Source organism: Thermobia domestica, chromosome 18 (assembly GCF_964235325.1).
Source record: "Thermobia domestica chromosome 18, izTheDome1.hap1.1, whole genome shotgun sequence".
NCBI classification, from domain to species: domain Eukaryota; kingdom Metazoa; phylum Arthropoda; class Insecta; order Zygentoma; family Lepismatidae; genus Thermobia; species Thermobia domestica.
In genome coordinates, this window is record NC_137471.1 from 27,919,250 (window position 1) to 27,942,446 (window position 23,197).

General features: G+C 36.8%; 1 protein-coding gene across 1 annotated transcript in view; it reads right to left on the reverse strand.

Annotated features, from left to right (window-relative positions):
• Nucleotides 1-23,197, reverse strand: part of LOC145675723 (uncharacterized) — a 223,473-nt gene that overhangs the window by 25,575 nt on the left and 174,701 nt on the right. Inside the window, exon 4 of the mRNA XM_081746344.1 lies at nt 167-265. Within this exon, the coding sequence (XP_081602470.1) occupies nt 167-265 (99 nt within the window). The remainder of the gene's footprint in view (nt 1-166; nt 266-23,197) is intronic.

Below are 23,197 nucleotides of genomic sequence, written 5' to 3' on the forward strand. Positions count from 1 at the left end.
AAAGTAAACTTACCACACTGGCTGAATCCACCGGAGACCCGCAATCTAATAAAAGTAAACTTACCACACTGGCTGAATCCACCGGAGACCCGCAATCTAATGAAAGTAAACTTACCACACTGGCTGAATCCACCGGAGACCCGCAATCTAATAAAAGTAAACTTACCACACTGGCTGAATCCACCGGAGACCCGCAATCTAATAAAAGTTGAACAATGTCCAGAAAGCCTCCCTGAGCAGCGAAAAAGAGAGCGGTTGTCCCTGTCTGAAAAGAGAAAAGAAATCACAATTCAATTTACAATGCATTTCACAAAGGAGTATCGGAATAGTTTCTGTATTTCTTCCATATTAGTTCACAAATATGTAAGTCATTAAACAATATATTCTAATTATAAATATGGGTTACATGTTATATCACACCCTCCGTGGAGCTCTCATAATGTGGAAGGATTCTGACATCTTTCAGATGAAATTAAGAGAAAAATTCTGAACATAAATTTTGTATATAAATTTATAAAACGAAATGAGACGAGAAAAAAGTTTTTTTACAAGAATCGAGACGAGACAATCTTATTTCTTCGCTCACAGGTAACAGACGAAAGGAGTTTTGATAACGGACGAACGGACAGAGAGGATAAATATATAAAGCAATTTTGGTAACGGACGACCGGACAGAAAGGGTAAATATATAAAGGAGTTTTGGTAACGGATGAACGGACAGACAGGGTAAATATATAAAGGAGTTTTGGTAACGGACGCACGAAAAGACAGGGTAAATATATAAAAGAGTTTTAGTAACGGACGAGAGGACAGACAGAGTAAATATATAAAGGAGTTTTAGTAATGTACGAATGAAAATGAAATGAAATCTTTGAGTTTTACGTCCCACGGTTATGCCGGTTAGGCTAAAGGAGACGGTGATGATGAGAGATGAGTGAAATGGTGGAATGAATAAAGTGGGAGGAAACGGGAGAACCCCGAGAAAACCCACGAGCACGGTGTTTGTCCACCACAAAGTTCACTTGGCGGGGGCTGGGATCGAACCCGGGACCCCAAGCACCAGAGGTGAACGCTCTACCACTGAGCCACCGCGCCCCCCTCTAATGTACGAATGAATAGACAGGAGAAATATACAAAGAGGTTTTGGTAACGGACGGACGAACAGAGAGGATAAATATATAAAGCAATTTTGGTAACGGACGACCGGACAGAAAGGGTAAATATATAAAGGAGTTTTGGTAACGGACGCACGAAAAGACAGGGTAAATATATAAAAGAGTTTTAGTAACGGACGAGAGGACAGACAGAGTAAATATATAAAGGAGTTTTAGTAACGTACGAATGAATAGACAGGAGAAATATACAAAGAGGTTTTGGTAACGGACGAACGGACAGAGAGGATAAATATATAAAGCAATTTTGGTAACGGACGACCCGACAGAAAGGGTAAATATATAAAGGAGTTTTGGTAACGGATGAACGGACAGACAGGGTAAATATATAAAGGAGTTTTGGTAACGGATGCACGAAAAGACAGGGTAAATATATAAAAGAGTTTTAGTAACGGACGAGAGGACAGACAGAGTAAATATATAAAGGAGTTTTAGTAACGTACGAATGGATAGACAGGAGAAATATACAAAGAGGTCTTGGTAACGGACGAGCTGACAGACAGGGTATATAAAGGAATTTTGGTAACGGACGAACCGACAGAGAAGATAAATATATAAAGGAATTTTAATCGGTAGACTAAACGCCTTAAAAATTAATTAAGAAAAGGTATTAAAGTCGATTCCGAGACATATTCAAACTTTTTTCACGAAATATTTAAGAGTGACTAATCCATACAAACTGTCTGCAAGTTTTTCTTTTCTTTGTTTTTTTTTTTTTATTAAACAATATATATATTTATAGCTGTACTTCATCTGTAGTTTATAGCACGTTATATCTTCAGCGTGCATGCACAAAAGTATTCCTGAGAGAGAGAGAGAGAGAGAGAGACAAAAGAAAGAACACGAATTTATTATTAATCGAAATTCGTCTACACGAAATGGGTTCGAAGTGCGCTTCACTTTTTCACAGAAACTAGGGCTGCAGACAACTTGAATAAGCTTCCGTTAACGGTTGCATGTCCAGGAAGTGGCTGTAGAAGACTAAGAGAAGAAAGAAAGAAACATACTTTTAAAAGTGCAATATAAACTCTTTCTGAAAAGGGTTGCGAGGGAAAGAAAAGGGAAGAAAAAAATGCGAACAACATGATGAATGCGAACTGGAAGAGTTCTCACAGTTGAACACGACCGAATATTTAACAAAGTTTCTTTCGCCTTCCATGTTAGCCACGAAGACTCTTCATCACTTTTATTGATTTAAGGAAATACCCAAAGACCCAATATTCAGATCTGAGCCAAATTTAACATTCTAAGAACTGAATATTCTCAAGTTCGAAAGATTATTTTAATTGCGAATTAGTAATTTGGTCAATATGATCTAAGCATAGCCGTAACCAGAAAGACTACGCGAATACGTACAGTACATGGTGTATAAAAAATAATACGGTAAATGATTTTTTTTAAAGCAGCAATTGCTGACACTATATACAACCATTTTATGTAATTTGTCCAAAAGCCTGATCCGTTGGGATAGGCAGCTTGAAGTTGGAACATGTTCTGATCTGACCTGTCAGTCAGCGTCCAGAGCTACTAGAGTGAAGTTGTGTGTTTACCATGTCTGTCGCGCATCAATAACGCGTGAACATTAAGTTCTGTTTCAAGTTGCAAAAAAAGTGCCAAAGAAACTCATGAAATGTTCAAATTGGTGTACGGCGATAATGATGTAACTCTGAAGACTGTTTGCAAGTGGTTACACAAAATTTCACAGATATCAGGCGGGAAACTTCCAAAACTTTTAGAACAAAGAAACGCGATTTTCTGAAAGCTAAAATTAAGGAACTTGAAGATAATAGTAAAAATAAAAACATTCGGGACATGTATAAGGGAATCAACGAATTTAAGAAAGGCTATCAACCTCGTGCTTATATATTAAAGAAATCTGACAGTATAGTTCTCATTGACACGGATAGCATCTTAAATAGATGGAAAGATTTCTTTGACGATTTGCTTAACACGCAACCAAAAACTAGTGTGCGTGGAGAAAAGGAGATACACACCGCAAAACCGTATATTCCACAACCCAACCGAATAGAAGTAGAAACCGCTATAAAGAAATTAAAGAAACACAAATCTCTTGGTGTAGATGAAATTCCAGCTGAGTTAATTTTAGCTGGAGGCGAAAAATTGTGGAAGAAGATACACAAACTCATTCTCCTTATCTGGAACAAGGAAGAATTGCCACAAGAGTGGAAAGAATCAATCATTGTTCCAATTCACAAGAAAAGCGACAAAACTGACTGTAATAATTATCGAGGCATTTCTCTTCTGTCAACATCCTATAAAATCCTTTCAAATATTCTATTAGCAACACTGACCCCATACGCAGATGAAATTATTGGAGATTATCAGTGCGGATTTAGACGAAATCGATCAACTATCGACCAAATTTTTACATTCGCCAAATACTCGAAAAAAAAAGTGGGAATACAATACCCCGGTACATCAACTATTTATTGATTTTAGAAAGGCGTACGACTCGGATAGGAGAGAAACATTATACAACGTTCTTACAGAACTTGGAATACCGAGAAAGCTAATTAGATTAATTAAAGTATGTTTAAATGAATCCCAAAGTAAATTTTTGTCCACGAGCTTTCACGTAGAAAATGGTATGAAACAAGGAGATGCGTTGTCGCCATTATTATTTAACTTCGTTCTGGAATACGCTATAAGGAAAATCAAAGATAGCAACCAGGGTCTAGAGTTGAACGGTATTCACCAGGTTATGGCATATGCAGATGATGTAAATTTAATAGGGGATGATAGAAGAACAATAGAAAGAAATGCAGAGATCTTATTAAACGCTTGCAGGGACATGGGTTTAGAAGTAAATGCAGAGAAAACTAAATACATGGGAGTGCGTCGGGACCGGAATACAACAAATTATGGATGCGTTAAAATATTAAATAATACTTTTGATAAAGTGGATAGTTTCAAATATCTAGGATCAATATTAACAGAGGAAAATCATATTCACGAAGAAATTAAATGTCGACTAAAAGCAGGGAATTCGTGTTACTATTCGGTTCAAATTTTCTTGTCGTCGCGAATTCTGTCGAGGAATTTGAAGCTTAAAATATACAAAACGATAATCATGCCTGTTGTTCTGTATGGCTGCGAAACTTGGTCACTTACTCTGAGCGAAGAACATAGACTGAAAGTATTTGAGAACAAGATTCTGAAACGAATATTCGACCCAAGAGGAACGGGAATGGGGAATGGCGGAAACTTCATAACGAGGAACTACATAATTTATATGGTTTACCCAACATCGTTAGAGTCGTCAAATCTAGGAGGCTTAGGTGGGCGGGTCATGTAGCTAGAATGGAAGAAAGTAGAAACGCTTTCAAAGTCTTGACTGGAAGACCAATCGGAAAACGACCATTAGGAAGACCTAGGCGCAGATGGGAGGACAATATTAAGATGGATCTCGCAGAGGTTGGAATACAAAGTAGAAACTGGATGCAGTTAGCTAAGGATAGAAGTCAGTGGAGAGCTTTTGTGAACGTGGCATTGAACCTCCGGGTTCCTAGGCCATAGAGTTAGTTAATGAGTCAGTAGAAGATGAGCAACGTTCTGAATATCCATTAACCTCAAAAACAGAAGAAGACGTGCAAAAAATGGCAAAGAACTATCCGAATGTTCGTTCAAACAGGTAAATATCTATTCGAGAACTTTCCAAAGAACTAAACATCTCGTACGGATCCGTACAAAGCATTTTAACCACCGATTTGGAAATGAGAAGGGTGAGTGCGAAATTTGTTCCCCGATTTTTAACTGAGGAATAGGAGATTTTGCCAGAGAAAAAAATATTCCTGTCTGTCCACATCCACCGTACTCACCAGATATAACATGACGTGACTTCTGGCTCTTCCCAAAAAATTAAAACCGTGCTCAAAGGAAAACGTTTGAATTGATAGAGCATCTGAACGCTCTTCCAAAAGAAACCTTCCAGAAATGCTTCCAGTTATGGATTCAACGTTGGAATAAGTGGATTGCTAGCCAAGGACAGTATTTTGAAGGAGATTAAACCAAATTCCATGTAAGCTTATTACTTTGTTTCTAATAAAATTATTCACCGTATTTGTTTCTAATAAAATTATTCACCGTATTTGTTTTTAATAAAATTATTCACCGTATTTGTTTCTAATAAAAGTATTCACCGTATTTTTTGATCACACCTCGTACCTCCTTTCTTTTGTGACTGAGGACACATTCTAGGTACCGAAAACGGACACAGTGCTCAGTTGTAAAGCGCTTATCTCTAGTACGAGGAATCTCTAGTTCAATCCCCAGGCTATGTGAATTAATGATGTACAACATCGGGTCTGAATTTTCTCGAGGTTCACTCGTTTGCTTCCACATTCTCATTCTACGAATTCTCTCCTTATCATTCACTTTTATTACTGATGCGTTTCCTTAACCCACAGGGCATAATCGTGCGACGTAAAACTTTTTTTTTTTAAAAAATCTTATTTTATTTTCTTACCTAACCATTGTTACAAAACCTATGCGTCACAGGCTCTGAGGAACGTGTTGGTGAGATCTCGCGTGATCATAAACCAATGGTACTTCTCTTCTCTTTCGCGCTAATTTCAAGCACTAATTGTAACAGTAGTGAGATCCAACGGGTTCCTCGGTTAGTGGTGGAGACTAGAAATTGTCCAGGATTAGGAGTACAAGTGGATCTGAAAAGGTACAGGGACGGTAGGTAGCGGAATGAGGTCACCCTGTCCCCCTTCCTATATTTGCTTATTGTATTTTTTTGGAACTGGGGGGGACGCCGTACATATTTTTTGAGGTGGGGGAACGGCGTCCATCCGCGTTCCCCCGCACTTTTATTCTTGTCTAGGATAAAATTACAAAGTCAAATACACATCACGACGAAAAAGAAGTGACTAACCATAGAACATTACTGCACAGCCGAATGTACGACAAGATCACTGGAAATAAAATTATTTTTTTTAAAGTTTAACGTCTCACGGTTATGTCCTTTAGGCTAAGAGATACAGTTATTAAGGTAAGTCAATGATGATGGAAGAATTGGTGGAATGAGAAAGTGGGAAAAACGCTAGTACTCCGAGAAAAAAGCCACGGACACGATTCTGTCCACCAAAAACTCACGTGGCCGGGAATCGAACAAGGGATCCCACGCACCAGAGGTAAGCGATCTACCACTGAGCCACCATGCCGAAGGTTTAGACCTACTATAGCATTAAAAAGTACGTACTGAACAATGTAAAAGCTTTACTGAACAATGTAAACAGTTTACTGAATAATGTAAAAAGTTTACTGAACAATGTAAAAGACTTTACTGAACAATGTAAAAAACTTTACTGAACAATGTAAAAAAGTTTACTGAACAATGTAAAAAAAGTTTACTGAAGAATGTAAAATCTTTACTGAACAATGTAAAAACTTTACTGAACAAGGTATAAAACTTTACTGAACAATGTAAAAAGTTTACTGAACAATGTAAAAACTTTACTAATAGAACTAAAAGAGGAAAAATATCAAAACCCATATCCCGTTAATTTGAAAAGGAGGAATTTTGTAGTAACAAAATTTGAGTATGGGGCTTCGTCAGATGGGATAGAAGGGAACAGCTCAAAAATCTTAATAGCCAGGTCTTGAAAAATCTTGCTTGCAAGTGCTAGCCAGACTATTTTTGCAGTCACAGTATTTACAAAATAATCAAAAATCACTTTGCAACACAGTAAACATAACAAACATTTTTTAAAAATTTTGTTTATTGGTGGTGGTGGTTATTGCAATATTACAGTTTCTTTCTTTTTTTTCTTTTTTCTTTTTTCTTTTTTTTTTAGTGGGTGTGTAGTAAAGCACGTTTCTGATTGATCGGACTTCACTTGCTAAATGTAAAAAAAATACTCGCCACTGGCGAGCAGGCGAATGGATTTTGCAAGCCCTGTTAATAGCCAAGAATTCGAGTAATGTATTGTTTATAAACCCTGTTAAACAATCATTTTGATTTTCTTTTTAAAAATCAATATGATCTTTATTCAAAATGGCCGATCTGTAAAGCAGTGTTGCTCACGGAAACGAGAAATTTCGGGAACGAGACGATAATTTTCTGGAATTTTGTGACAACACTAAGTAATCGAAATCCGAGATTTCAAACAGTGTCTTAGTGTTACACTATTCATAATATAAAAACTAAAACTCATCAAGTGATTGTACAAGCACAATAAAGAGCGTTTATCAACGTTTAAAAATACACAACTCATTACTTAATATACTCCAATAATAAATGTGATAGAAATGTTGTTATATCACATGCTTCGTGGGCTTCTAGTAACGCAGAAGGATACTAATAACTTCTGTATGAAACTGAGAAGAAGAAAAACAAGTTTTGTACATACATTTAGAAAAACGAAACGAGAATAGCCTTCCCGAAACGAGAAATAATTTTTCGATATATGAGCCAGGACAAGAATTCGTCAAAAATTTTACGAGACGAGAGAGAGAAACCTGGGCAACATTATTAACAGAAAACAACAGCTCCTTAGAACATAATTCAATATGCAGATCAACTGAAGCAAAACAAGATTTATGAAATGTGCAAGAAAAGAGACAAGAAAAAAAATTCAGATTAAAATAGGCTGGTGGAACAGATGCAGGTATTCAGTTACTCAGAGTAAAACAACAGGTGAAAATAAGTAGAAACAAACTTTTAAATTCAGAATAGTAAAAGCGAAGAAGACATTTCAAGAAGTAAAAAAAGCTTCTGATAGGATATAGGATCGACACATAACTTAACAAAAGACTGGTGAAAGTACAAATGTATGGAATGTAACGTAGGAAAAACAGGCAATGGTAACCTTAGAAATATGTTCCTATATGCGAACGCTGACAATCAGATGGGGTGCATAAGGTAACAAATGTAAGAGCATTGGAAATGATACGACAAAAGAGGAGTATATTGAAGAATATTTTGAAAAGAAGGGACAGGTTGATTGGACATATTATGAAACACGGATGAATCACACTAATAGCTATAGAGGGAAAGGCAGAACGAAAAGTACCTAGAATAAGAAGGCCACGGTTGAAATATACGGACAAAATAATACAAGATGTAGAGAATAAAAGTATATAGAAATGAAAAGTCTAACTCAGGATAGGGAAGAGTGGAAACCTGTGTCAAGACCTAGGGAAGAAAAAGTATATAGAAATGAAAAGCCTAGCTCAGGGTAGGGGAAAATGGAAGCCTGTGTCAAACTATAATACAAGATGTAGGGAAGAAAAAATATATGGAAATGAAAGGCCTAGCTCAGGATAGGGAAAAATGGAAACCTGTGTCAAACTATAATACAAAATGTAGGGAAGAAAAAGTATATGGAAATGGAAAGTCTGGCTCAGGATAGGGAAAAATGGAAACCTTTGTCAAACTATAATACAAGATGTAGGGAAGGAAAAGTATATGGAAATGAAAAGTCTGGCTCAGGATAGGGAAAAAAGGAAACCTGTGTCAAACTATAATACAAGATGTAGGGAAGAAAAAGTATATGGAAATGAAAAGTCTGGCTCAGGATAGGGAAAAATGGAAACCTGTGTCAAACTATAATACAAGATGTAGAGAAGAAAAGTATATGGAAATGAAAAGTCTGGCTGAGGATAGGGAAAAATGGAAACCTGTGTCAAACTATAATACAAGACATAGGGAAGAAAAAGTATATAGAAATGAAAAGCCTAACTCAGGATAGGGAAAAATGGAAACCTGTGTCAAACTATAATACAAGACATAGGGAAGAAAAAGTATATGGAAATGAAAAGCCTAGCTCAGGATAGGGAAAAATGGAAACCTGTGTCAAACTATAATACAAGACATAGGAAAGAAAAAGTATTTGGAAATGAAAAGCCTAACTCAGGATAGGGAAAAATGGAAACCTGTGTCAAACTATAATACAAGACATAGGGAAGAAAAAGTATATGGAAATGAAAAGCCTAGCTCAGGATAGAGAAAAATGGAAACCTGTGTCAAACTATAATACAAGACATAGGAAAGAAAAAGTATATAGAAATGAAAAGCCTAACTCAGGATAGGGAAAAATGGAAACCTGTGTCAAACTATAATACAAGACATAGGGAAGAAAAAGTATATAGAAATGAAAAGCCTAGCTCAGGATAGGGAAAAATGGAAACCTGTGTCAAACTATAATACAAGACATAGGAAAGAAAAAGTATATAGAAATGAAAAGCCTAACTCAGGATAGGGAAAAATGGAAACCTGTGTCAAACTATAATACAAGACATAGGGAAGAAAAAGTATATAGAAATGAAAAGCCTAGCTCAGGATAGGGAAAAATGGAAACCTGTGTCAAACTATAATACAAGGCATAGGGAAGAAAAAGTATATAGAAATGAAAAGCCTAGCTCAGGATAGGGAAAAATGGAAACCTGTGTCAAACTATAATACAAGGCATAGGGAAGAAAAAGTATATAGAAATGAAAAGCCTAGCTCAGGATAGGGAAAAATGGAAACCTGTGTCAAACTATAATACAAGACATAGGGAAGAAAAGTATATGGAAATGAAAAGCCTAGCTCAGGATAGGGAAAAATGGAAACCTGTGTCAAACTATAATACAAGACATAGGGAAGAAAAAGTATATGGAAATGAAAAGCCTAGCTCAGGATAGGGAAAAATGGAAACCTGTGTCAAACTATAATACAAGACATAGGAAAGAAAAAGTATATGGAAATGAAAAGCCTAACTCAGGATAGGGAAAAATGGAAACCTGTGTCAAACTATAATACAAGACATAGGGAAGAAAAAGTATATGGAAATGAAAAGCCTAGCTCAGGATAGGGAAAAATGGAAACCTGTGTCAAACTATAATACAAGACATAGGAAAGAAAAAGTATTTGGAAATGAAAAGCCTAGCTCAGGATAGAGAAAAATGGAAACCTGTGTCAAACTATAATACAAGACATAGGGAAGAAAAGTATATAGAAATGAAAAGCCTAGCTCAAAATAGAGAAAAATGGAAACCTGTGTCAAACTATAATACAAGGCATAAGCAAGAAAAAGTATATAGAAATGAAAAGCCTAACTCAGGATAGGGAAAAATGGAAACCTGTGTCAAACTATAATACAAGATGTAGGAAAGAAAAAGTATATGGAAATGAAAAGTCTGGCTCAGGATAGGGAAAAATGGAAACCTGTGTCAAACTATAATACAAGATGTAGGGAAGAAAAAGTATATAGAAATGAAAAGTCCAGCTCAGGATAGCGAAAGGATGAAAGATACGGCAAACCAATCGAAAGGTTGCAGACAAAGAAGATAAGAGAGTGAAGCTTGACAATGATTGGGTGACGTATACCTGACAACCTCACGGTATACCTCTTTAAATTTTGTGGCTGATTTAAGGCGATAAACTTGGCAACGTATAAGATGGAACTACACATATATAGACACTTCAATGTATATTCCATTAGATGTTGCAGCTGCTTTGGTAGTGTCGCATGGCTTCATACTCGCATCTTAAAATTATAGCATACACATTTTAATAAATACGTGCACTATAATTAGAAGTTCTCTTTAGTAACGCACTTATTTATGAAACAAGAAAGTTTTGTTCTCGTGTAGACTAAACTCCGTCCCTTCTTGTGTCATTCATTAACAAAGATCTTTCAAAGTCTTGGTTCACTACGACAGTGAACTCTTCTGTGCAGACGGGTATTTGTTTTAATTATTATACAAAGGCGTAGCTTATTCGTCGCACGCGCCTGTTCACCTTTTGTATGCGAACATAAGTAGCAAAAGAGCTAACACTCCCACAAGAACCCCTCTCTCTTGTCTTCCCACAGCTGATGACGTCACTTCCCATTCTGGCTGTCTTCGTTCACCATGACATACAGACCGACCTTCTGTATTATTTCTTTCCGTTCTCCCTCGGGGGCGAATGATGTAAGCATGTGGACAGATTTATTAACCAGTTACTCCTTCACAACAAAACTTCACAATAGAAAGATTGAAGATATGTTTCTACTATATATATACTCAGTTGCTAAGTGATACGACAATAAATTATCCAATGACAAATTACCCAATTAAATACAAATAAAGATTTTTATAAAAAGTACAAGAGTAATTTGAAAAGTTCTACGAATGAAGTATGAAACATGGACTAAGTTTGATCTTACTTTTTAAATATACTTTTGCTTTATAGTCATATACTGGAGCCAGCATGTCTCATATCAGGATTCCTACTGATCTGGACAAATCTATTTCCCTGACTTTCCCTGACCTTTGACAGGAAATTCCCTGACTTTTATGACACGTGTCGGATGACGTTGACATATAAATAAGGAATAAATAACGGTAAATATTTATATACGAGAACATTTATTCTATAAAGACAAATAGTGATCAGTTGCTCATACGTACATTTCACTTACCAACCATTAAAATCTGAGCGACGTTCCATACTGTGATCATTAATGGTTGGCTAAGCTGACATTGGTGTAAATTGGAATTAATGTTAGAAAAAAATATAGGCTATTTTATAAAATTTCCCTGACTTTCATTGATTTCCAGTCTTTTTTCCTGACCTGCAGCACTTTCCCTGAGTTTTCCCTGACTTCTCTGACCAGTAGGAACCCTGCATATAGTAGGGATGGCCACAAAGTTCCGGTTCCGGCGGAACCGGTTCTGCGAGGAACCGGTTCTCGGAGATTCGGTTCCAGATCTGGATCCGAAAACCCGGTTCCAGAACCGGATCTTAGGAACCGGTTCCAGATCTGGATCTGAAAACCCGGTTCCAGAAAGCCCCCAAAGACCCGTAAAGGAGGCACAAAATTCACCTTCAAAAAATGCAGAGGACCATGCGCTTATGCCTTCCCGCTTGTGCCCTCAGAAAAAAAATTTGGTCCACCAGTGGGTGTTTAGCCAAATAAGTTGGCCAGTTTGCCTGTCTAATCAATGAGTTTGTCAGTAACCCAGTTTATTTAGCCAAAAGAGACAAGCGGCCGCCGCCTGGGCGCCTGCCTGTCGCTTCCACCATTTCATGTAGCACACTATTCACAGCCTGCCAGCAGCTCGGGTTTAGCGTAGGGATGGTCACAAAGTTTCGGTTCCAGCGGAACCGGTTCTTGGAGATCCGGTTTCGGAACCGGTTCCAGACCTGGATCCGAAAAACCGGTTCCGGAACCGGATCTTCTAGAACCGGATCCGTTCAGACCCAAAAACCGGTTCCACCAGGAACCGATTCTGTCCATCCTTAGCATATAGACTCACTGCTGAAAAGGGATATTACTCCTTTATGTATTTCAACCAGGAGCGGCTCAACAATATAATCACAACGTCACGTACCTTCCTAATCAATACGAAGAAAAATATTACGAAATAGATTCATCTAGAATTTAGTTTCACCTAGAAGTTATCAGATTTTTTTTTTCGCGCCATGAAAGGTCCACGAAAGGTATGATATAACAACATTTAGAACATATTTGATATTGCAGTTGTGTATCTTTAAATGTTGATAAATGTTCTTTATTGTGTATCTTTAAATATTGGTAAATGCTCTTTATTGTCTTCGTACAGAATCATTTTATCAATTTATATGTAGTTTTTATAGTACGGATCATGTAACACTGAAACAATATTCAGAGATCTGAGATTTGTGTTGTCTACGTGACCCGAGAAATCCCTCGTCTCGACTCGATTCGCGTCTTGAAAACACGAGATTTGTCATGACTCCTGTCTTGTCTTTAAAAAAGGTACTTCTCGGCTAGACTTGTTTTTAAGTTGAGACGAGAAACTTCTCTTTTCATGGGAAGGGGGGGGGCACGGTGGCTCAGTGGTAGAGTATCTTAATACTGGTTCGATTCTCGGCCAAGTAAGTTTGTGGTAGACAACATCGTGTTCCTGAGTTTTCTCGGGATATTCCCATTTCCTCTCACTTCCTCATTCCACCAATTCTTTCATCATCATTCACTTGCTTTAATCACCGCCTTCCTTAGCCTAATAGGCATAATCGTGGGGCGTTAAAGTCAAAGATTTCGTTTCATTTTTTTTTTCTTTTCGATGGGAATACTACTTTCGATTTCAATAGATAGATGAGAGTGGCGATGGTATATATTTTCTAAATGCATATCAGAAAACCATTTTTTTCCTGTCTCTTGTTGTTTTTGGTCGGATATTTACTGATATTGAGACGAGCATGGCCATTCTAAAAGGTTTCCATTACTTAATGCGTCACAGAGTTTGAAAATCTAATAAGAAACCATCCACATTTGAGGAGCTTAGGGGAAGACAATTGTATGTCACATTTTCTAACTTTCGATGATGATGATGATCATTTTGGGGGGGGGTTAGCGTGTATTTCAGCAACGATGCTATATGAGACGTGAACCTACTAATTAACGTGGAATCCCGAACCACATGAGCTCCCGCCGGGAATCGACCCCAGAGTCTCTCCCGCCAAGGGCACGTACGCTAACCGCTTAGCTACGAAGGAACGCCCTCCTAGCTTTCAAGTAAAAGAAAGTTCAACATTCCCTTGCAATGCAATGCAATGCAATGATACATACCAAACAAGTTTCTCCTGCCATCTGTAGGTACATTTTCGAAATTAAACTACTCACATGCTATTCTTAGAATTAGGATAAGGATTTTGATTTCTGGACAGTCGGCATCGAAGGCCATTTAGCCCTTCACAAGTTAAGAGATGACGTCCCTCGGCGAGCACATTATCCAGAAGCAGGGAAAGAAGGAAGCGGTATGGGACCTATAAGTTCAGTACCACCCCAGTATTTGCCTTGTATGAATGAGAAAAACTCAGGAAAACCTCATTCAAGATAGCTGGCATGAAAAAGCATGTTACACTTTTTCAACCGAGTGTCCCCACGGCGAATTGAACCCGGAACCGCTCGCATCGAAGCTCCGAAAGCGAGAGGATTAGCAACTTCGCTACGTGGGGCCACCTACATGCTATTCTGTGTTCTGATCCCGATTCATTCCACATAATAACTCAATTTGACCGGTAGTGACGCTTATCATTGTGTTCTCTGGAGCAGCTCCATTATTGCTCTCATAAACTGAAAAAAACAGTATCTTCTTTAAATGATGTAAAAGATAATATTATTATTTATTCCATATCCTTAACCTCATTACATGATCTTCCTTCTAAAACTCTTCCCATGTTTCATGACCCTTATGCACTTTGTATGGATGTAAGCTATTCCACATAATCATCAGGTGTGACAGATTTCAACCTTGAGCTAAAATATTTTTTCCTCTTTCTTGACCATGAAAAAAAAAAAAAGAAGTTTACAAACGCATATTCATTCATTTGAAGACGGTTTTCATGATTTATTTCTTGAGAGAACGCGTCCACTATCATTTTGTAAAAACCTGTCAGTCACTTGGTTTTCCTTACGCAACGACAAGTATTTTTTTTTCTTTTACAATCTATTTCTACATCTTTGCGTGTTGTAAACAAGTTTTGTTTTTAAGATTTTACAGACAGAAAAACTGTCGCTAGAAGGCGTTTAACAAGTGTTCAAAAGCAATGGTGCTAGGTCATTACGTGTGTTTAGCCTCGTTAGGACTTCAGGGAAACAAGTTCCAAAAATCAAGACTTCTTTTTTTAAAAAACTAAAATATATTTCTCGTTTCCGTAAATATTATAATTATTATTATTATTAACTAGCAGAATACCCGTTCTTCGCACGGGAAGAATAGTTTTATTTTGCACATAAAGGAATGAATTTGGATTTAAACGGCATCGGAGGTATGACTGTTCGTTTCATCGATCCCGAAAACTATGTAATCGACACTAATATCAGCCATTTTTGATAACTTCTATGTATCTGCCCCCACTCCCTCCAACTGACTTAAACATCGAAAGTGTCACTGTTCATCTCAGCGATCCCCAAAACTATGGATTCGGCACTAAAAATATCCGTCATTTTCAATCATTTTTAAATATCCCTCCCCCCTACCCAAAGCTACACCGTTGAAGTGAAATGATAGAAACCATCACAGGAAGTGGTCTCGCCTTCAGACATCTAGCGTTCTGCTTTCGAACGATAATGCGAGACCACACTCGGTGGCACAAACGCAAAATTATCTGGCCACTCTCGAATCAGCCGTCCAGTCCCGATCTCGTGCCCAGTTACTTCGCTCTCTTTCGGGCATTGAAGCAAGTTCTTACCGGAAGGCAGTTTGGATCCAATGACGAAGTGAAGACAGCCATAAACGAGTTATTCCGCATGCAGGACACGAGAGCGAGGGGGGGGGGAAGAGAGGTTTCTATACTTTGTAAGCTAATATGACAAATGCAACAACGTTTTTGATTCTTGTACGGAAAAATAAAGTAATACTTTTTTTTCGCTACATATTTGTCTTGTATTAACATGTCTGTCCGTAGCCGCCTGTGGATACTCATTTTTTGACATTTCCTCGTATATACATTTGCGTTCTTTAATTATTATGAACACAGTAGTAGTTGAAATTCCCTGTTAAAAGCTATCCGTTTTCAGTTGCAATTATCTTGAAAGATATTACTTGTTCCTAATGATCTAAATACACTTTCAATAAAAAAGAGAACAATCCATGTTTGTCCATTGTAATAACACTTTCAAACATGAAGTTTAAGATGTTTTAAAAACGATTTTACAATAAAGCTAAGATTAAAACATTTTTACACTTTAAAGTGCATTTCCTAATGCAACCGTTTTATGACAAGTAGTATTTGCATATTACGACCAATTATCCTTCATGGTTAATCCTCCGACCATGATTTATGACGACTGTAAAAAAAGCAGTGCTGAGAGAACTTCTGTTTACAATTCCAATAATTTACAAATACAAGAGGGAAATGGTAAGGAAGACATGTGGAAACATCTGTTAATCAAAGGCAAAAAATACAATATGCAATGTATATATATTCTACAGGCGAAAATAAAGTGAAAATGTTATATAATGGTTTGCCCTCCGGAGCCTCCTTTAGCTGCTATGAGGAATCAAAATTTCACAATGTGGCAACGTCGCATATTAACTTGGAACCATTAGGATCACATTTACAAATACATCAAGCAGTTTAAATCGATTGCTACATTAATAAGTGATGCTAGTATTAATCTATATCGACTTTAGTTGGCATCTAGAAAGAATCGATATAGCTATTTGATAGATTAGTACATCTAATCTATGGTTCTTTATTTGCGACGTTGCCACATAGTGCAATTCGTGTCTCCAGACAAGGACCCGAAAGGTACATAAATATCTATATATGTTTTGCTTTATTATGACTTACAAAATAGTCTTCTGTGGTACGTGGGCGCCATTTTTAGAACACCCAAATATATATATACAGTGTTCGTGGGTTTTCTCGGGGTTCTCCTGTTTTCCTCTCACTTTCTTCATTCCACCATTTCATTCATTTCTCATCTTGACCGTCTCCTTTAGCCTTGCCGGCATAATTGTGGGACGTAGAACCTAAAGATTTCTTCATTTTTACAAAAAAAAAAAAAAGTAACGTAAGTGTCTAGCAGCCGAGTATCTTCAGAACGATTGAAAGAATTTGCGTTTTTTTTTTTTTCGTATAGAGAGTGAAATCTTTATTATTAAATCGCAAGTCTTACGCTGTGTCAGCCTGAGTGAGGCTAATTAATTACTAATAGTTAACATCCGCCGCTCCGCTACGTGCGTTGCCGGCCTGACGTCAATAGATGGCGCTAGCGTGGATGCAATTTGTAAAGTTAAAACTATTATAACTTATTTACTTGCAAACTTATAACTGCCTTGTTTTAATTTTAGTTATCTCGACATACGACAAACCCATAACTACATATAGATTTTAAAGTATTAGTATACAAGCAAACCCGCACGTCCTGCACAAGCACAGGACACTATTGTTGTCTAAATGATTCAGTATGATACAAAATTTAAAATATTTATGGCTAGCAAAGTAGTTTTAATAACACGTTAATAATACCTTTAGTTAAGAATTTCTTGATAATTACTCGAATTTAACACATTCTCGAATCTAAGACGCACTCCGATTTCGCTGGGTTAAATTAAGGAAAAATAGTGATATGTTCCGTATTCACTATTACTAAAGCGCTCCTTGATATCGGTCATTTTCGATGATATATATATAAAAATTATCCCACGCCCGAATGTCATGTATGTTGAAAATTTGATCAAGATCGGTTGGGTGATTCAAGAGTTAAGTTCTATTTGTTTTTATATATTAATCTCCCCTCCCCCTAGGTTCTACCGTCAAAGTGAAAATAATAATAATAATAATAATAAACTTTTCCACGCTCGAACGTAATCTATGTTGAAAATTTGATGGAGATCGATCAGGTAGTTCATGAGTTATTAAGTTTTATTTATTTTTATATATCTCTCCCCTCCCCTCCTTCTACTCTAAGTTCAACCGTCAAAGAGATATGATAAAAACCACCCCAGGTCCGAACCTCATCTATGTTGATAACTTGATTAAGATCGGTTCTGTGGTTTAAGCGTGATGAAGTCACAAAGACAGTCAATTTTATTATTATTTTTTTTAAACATATGCTCTCACTTCTCTTCCCCTACATTGTGCCATCAAAGTAAAATGATGAAAACATACCAGGTCCGAACTTCATTTATGTTGGAAGTTTGATCGAGATCGGTATTTGAAAATCAAGTATAGCAGACAATACATCACTACAGACGAGAGAATCGACTTTTGTTGAAGGATTGGAACTCGATCGTCCAAGGAAACTGGTGGGTGTGCGTGACCGAAAAAAGGGCGGTGCCTGGGAAATTGTCACAGATGCGTGACAAATGCTATAGGATAACTCTATTTCTTCATACAGATACTATTATACCGTATATATATATATATATATATATATATATATATATATATATATGTATATATATATCCTCCTGCGTCATGCGCTGCTGGTTTAACAAACCATCGTTTTTTTTTTTTTTTCGGTGTCAAATACATAAACTGGAACGAACAGATCTTATCCTTGATAGATATGCGGAAGAACACATCCCCTTATGATATGTTCTCGAATCCAGTTCAGAACAAGTTCGTAGTTTTCAAAATATCACAGACACTAAGAACATAATTGAAGTTTTGCAATCCAGATTTCCTTTTACTTTTATTTGCCATATAAGAAGTAGGAGGGAACAAAATAAAACAGGTGAATAGTTTTCGATACCTGGGTAGTATTATTAGTGATGATATAAAGTGTGAACATGAAATAAAAGCAAGGATAGGAATGGCGAAAGAAGCCTTTAGGAGGAAGAAAAGACTATTTTGTGGAAACTTGAATAAAGAGGTGAGAAGAAGACCAATAACATGCTTCGTGTATAGGGTTGCCAACTGGCCGGTTTTCTACCGGCTTAGCCGGAAATATTGCTGTTGTTTTGATTAAAGCCGGTGACCGGTACAAATTTCTTACCAGCCGCTTTATGACCGTTTTTTTAAAAAAATGTATCTAGTTCTAAGCAATTTCATCTAAAGCCTGTGACAAACATCTTGGCATTTCAGCTAAACGAATAAAACGCAAGGTCTGACGCGAAGTTGCCAAGTGGTAAGGGGTGTGGCTATGGCTAAGCAGACGAACTACAGCGCGATCAGATCATAGTGGATAGACGTGGATGAGTACAAAATAAACGTGGCATACCGCTTGCCTCTCATTTGCTAGCAGCATTTAAAGGGAACTTGGAGCGCCGCCTTCAAATGCCAAGATGTTTGATACACCGTTTAGTTCGAAGTATAGATTTAAAAAGTAAATTTCAATCTGTAAATCAAAAACTGTCACCTTTCACCATCTATCAACGATTAATATATTTTGTTCATCTGTTTAGATAATTTTAAAGAGATGACACGAACTGTATTAGAGAAAATTTGAAATTTACTTGTAAGGAATTTTATACATTTATTGAAAGTGAAAAAGGACTTCTTAAAACAATTTCCTATATTTGAAGTACAAGTTTAAAGAATAAATTCCATTTACCAAATTCAAATTGTTACGTAAATATTAATATACTGTTTGATAATTTTAAAGAAGTGGCAGTTACTGGTAAATATAATAAAATGATCAATGCCGATTTCAGTTTCTCGTTTATAGCACAATGTATCTATTAAGCTTATTAGTAAATGTACTAAGGATATGTAGGAAGGTTCTAATGCACTTTTGTTCACGATAGTACATTTCCTTCCCATAGATGGGTCCGAACAGAGATATTTTACACTTAGATCTATATCATAGGGAATTTTGAGCGAGGTGCCGGTTTTCTTATTTTCCAGAGTTGGCAACCCTATTCGTGTGGGGCATTGTACTGTATGGGTCAGAAACACGGACATTACGCAAAAATAAGGGAAAATGACTGGAAACTTTTGAAATGTGGGTGTAGAGAAAGACGGAGATAATTCGTTGGGTCGTGCGGAAAACAAATGAGAGGGTCTTAGAAATGGTATTGGAGAAAATAATAATTTTATATATTATTATTAAGACATGCCTATTGTTCTGTATGGTTGCGAAACATGGTCACTTACTCTGAGGGAAGAACATAGACTGAAAGTATTTGAGAACAAGATCCTGAGAATGGGGGAATGGGGGAAACTTCATAACGAGGAACTACATAATTTATATGGTTTACCCAATATTGTTAGGGTCGTCAAGTCTAGGAGGCTTAGGTGGGTGGGTCATGTAGCTAGAATGGAAGAAAGTAGAAACGCTTTCAAAGTCTTGACTGGAAGGCCAATCGGAAAACGACCATTAGGAAGACCTAGGCGCAGATGGGAGGACAATATTAAGATGGATCTCGCTGAGATTGGAATACAAAGTAGAAACTGGATGCAGTTAGCTAAGAATAGAAGTCAGTAGGGATGCGCACGAGACAAGATTTGAGACTGTCTCGTCTCGAAAATGTGCTGTAAAAGTGATGTCTCGACTCGAAAAATATCTATTTTTCTATTGGAGGAGCTGCGTCTCGACTCGCTGTCTCGACTCGACTCGAACGCATCCCTAGAAGTCAGTGGAGAGCTTTTGTGAACGCAGCATTGAACCTCCGGGTTCCATAAGCCATAGAGTTAGTTAGTTATTATTAAGAAGAAGAGAAACTAGTTAGGGCATTGCCTAAGAAAGAACTGTATCATGAGGGACGTGCTAGAGGGTATGGTGGCAGGAAAGAGATGGAGGGGACGAAGGAGACTACAATTAATAGACGATATCAAAACAGAAAAATAGTACGTGAAGACGAAGAGATTAGCGGAAGATCGTGGAGCATGGAAGCTTCTCAGTTGTGCCAAGTAACCTGCCAATCAGGGCAGAATACCCATGATGATGATGATAGGCCTAATGACTTTTTGAACAGTCCCTGCATATAATGACTAGAGGCAATACTAACATTCCCTTTGTTTTATGTTATTTTCTGTTAATACTACGAAACTTAACTCTTACATCGTTGTGAAGACAATATTATATTCGTCTTTGTTGACGTTATCTCACAAAGTACACAGAGAAACGCCAATTCATTGATAGGCTTGTTCTTAAGTATCATAAATTTAAAAAAAATATACTTAAGACTTTACGTGATGTTACGTCCGTTATCTGCAAACTCTCTGCACACATTGCTCTGTTTTATCAGATAAACTAATGACCTTGTCACCAATGACATTGCTAATTGCTTCCGTCTTATCATGTGTATCATCTTCACATTATAAAATAAGATCACTACTTTTCAAGACAAAAATAGAACAGCCAAGTAAGAATTAAACTAAATTTTACTTTGTATTTCATATTAACGTGTATAAATACTTGTTTTTATCATAGATAAGTAAAAACTGCAGATGGTATGGATAAAAAGAAACAAAAAAGATTACATTTAATTGAATCTATATAAATCAATAAAGACTAAAGAGTCACTAAAGAATCCAATCTTTCAAAGAATCCGAACCTGCAAATACCACAGTACATGTCAGTTCTAACTAGTTAGTGGTGGACGCAAAAACCGTTTTTTTGGTTTTCGGTTTCCCCCAAAAAACCATTTCGGTTTTTCACCGAAACCGGTTTCGGTTTTATTCAAACCGATTCGGTTTTCACCGAAACCGGTTATCGGTTTTCTCCAAAATTGGTTATCGGTTTTCTCCAAAACCGGTTCGGTTTTCCACCGGATCCGGTTACATTTTTCTTCAAAACCGGTTTCGTTTTTTTTTCTTCAAAAATTTGTTCTATTTCTTGCCAAAATAGTGTTTTGTTGTTCTCCGGAAACCCATTTTGTTTCTACAGAAATAGTTCTATGTGTTTTCAAACGTTTTTACCGAAAATAGTTTCGGTGAAAACCGAACCGGTTTTGGAGAAAACCGAAACCGATTTCCGTGAATTGAACCGATTTTTAGAGAAAACCGAAACATGTTTTGGAGAAAACCGAAATGTCGTTTTTTCGGTTTTCCTAGAAACCGATTTCCGGTTTTTAAAATAAAAAACCGGTTTTACCCATCCGTAGTTCTAACAGCCCCAATTCCGCAAGGCAATACTGTCCAACGTTCTTCTATGTTCGCACACACCAGCGTTGCCAGATTGGACTAGAAGTAGCGGATTGGGCGATTTTTTTCAAGTGCCTTCGCTACCAAAATTTCAAATTGGGCGACACCCTACTGTTGGGCTACTTTTAATTTTCTGTACGCCATAACTCTGATAAATGCGCTACTTTCCTATTCTATATATGAAACCACAAATTTATTAATTTTATACAATACAATAAAAAAAATTGTTTGTTGACTATTCTATTCAGAATGAGAAATAGTTTTAGTAAAACTAACATGTTCGATAGTAATTTATTTCTCGTTTTAGTACCTTTTAATCTAAAGATCTGACAACACTAGACTTTTGCTGAGTTTGTTCTACTGCAGTATCACTGACCGTTTTGATGTCTCAGTTAATGCCTAGACCTAAAAACTGTAACGGAGCTGTAAGCTGTGTAAACGTGAGTATCGCAAATTTATTTGTGTTACTATATTTATAATATCCATATTAACAGAATGAGTAAGTGAAGTTACGATAAAAACTTCTAAAATTCTTGAAGTCAATTTATCAAGTGAATTAAAGAAGTGAGAGATATCAGTAAAAAATCTCATACTATAAACGTTGTGAAGTCCTTCACCAGTTTTCGTTACCATGTGGCTACATATTTTTTTTGATCTTGCCTATTACGTTTGAAGAGTTTTATTTTCAGGTATTGTTCGTTGTGGTTATTTGTGTACATACTTTCCGCGATGGTAGAGCAGCTATTGCCCCCCTGCTGACAATTCTGGTGAATTTTGCGCAAGAAGCAGTCTGTGAATATGTTGTTTCGCTAGCAGTAATGGTGGAAGCAGATAGAAAAGGTGTAAACCGTTAAGGGTTAAGAACCTACAAAATTGACTCAAGTAAACTTATCTCCTTGAAAATCACAAATGTCGCCCATTAAGGTTAGTTTAAAGGGACAAGTTTTGCCTATAGATGTCACTACAGTCGCCGTATCTGTCATGTATTTTTTATCTTTCACGAAAATTCACGATTTCTCTTATAAATTTCTGTCTACAGACTTCAAATTTTTAGAGAAACTTCATAACCTATCAAAGGCAACAATCCGTGCTGATTTTTTTATTTAGAATTTTCTTCATTGTTGAAATGGATTGATTGTTGACATGGATATCCAAACCTCTAACAACAGAACTGTTTCAACAATGAAGAAAATTCTAAATAAAAAATCGGCACGGATTGTTGCCTTCCATAGGTTATGAATTTTCTTCTCTAAACATTTGAAGTCTCTAGGTTGAAATTTGTAAGAGAAATTGTAAATTTTCGTGAAAAGTAAAAAAAAATGCATGTGAGAGATACGAAGATTGTAGTGACATCTATTGGCAAAACTTGGCCCTTTACACCATCTTTAAATACTACCATCGTCAACACAGTTCATTGCACACTGTAGTTCTATTGCTCTTGATGTAGTATGGAGTTTGTCCTAACCCACCACAGCTAATAATCAGAAACTGCAGTCGCCACCTG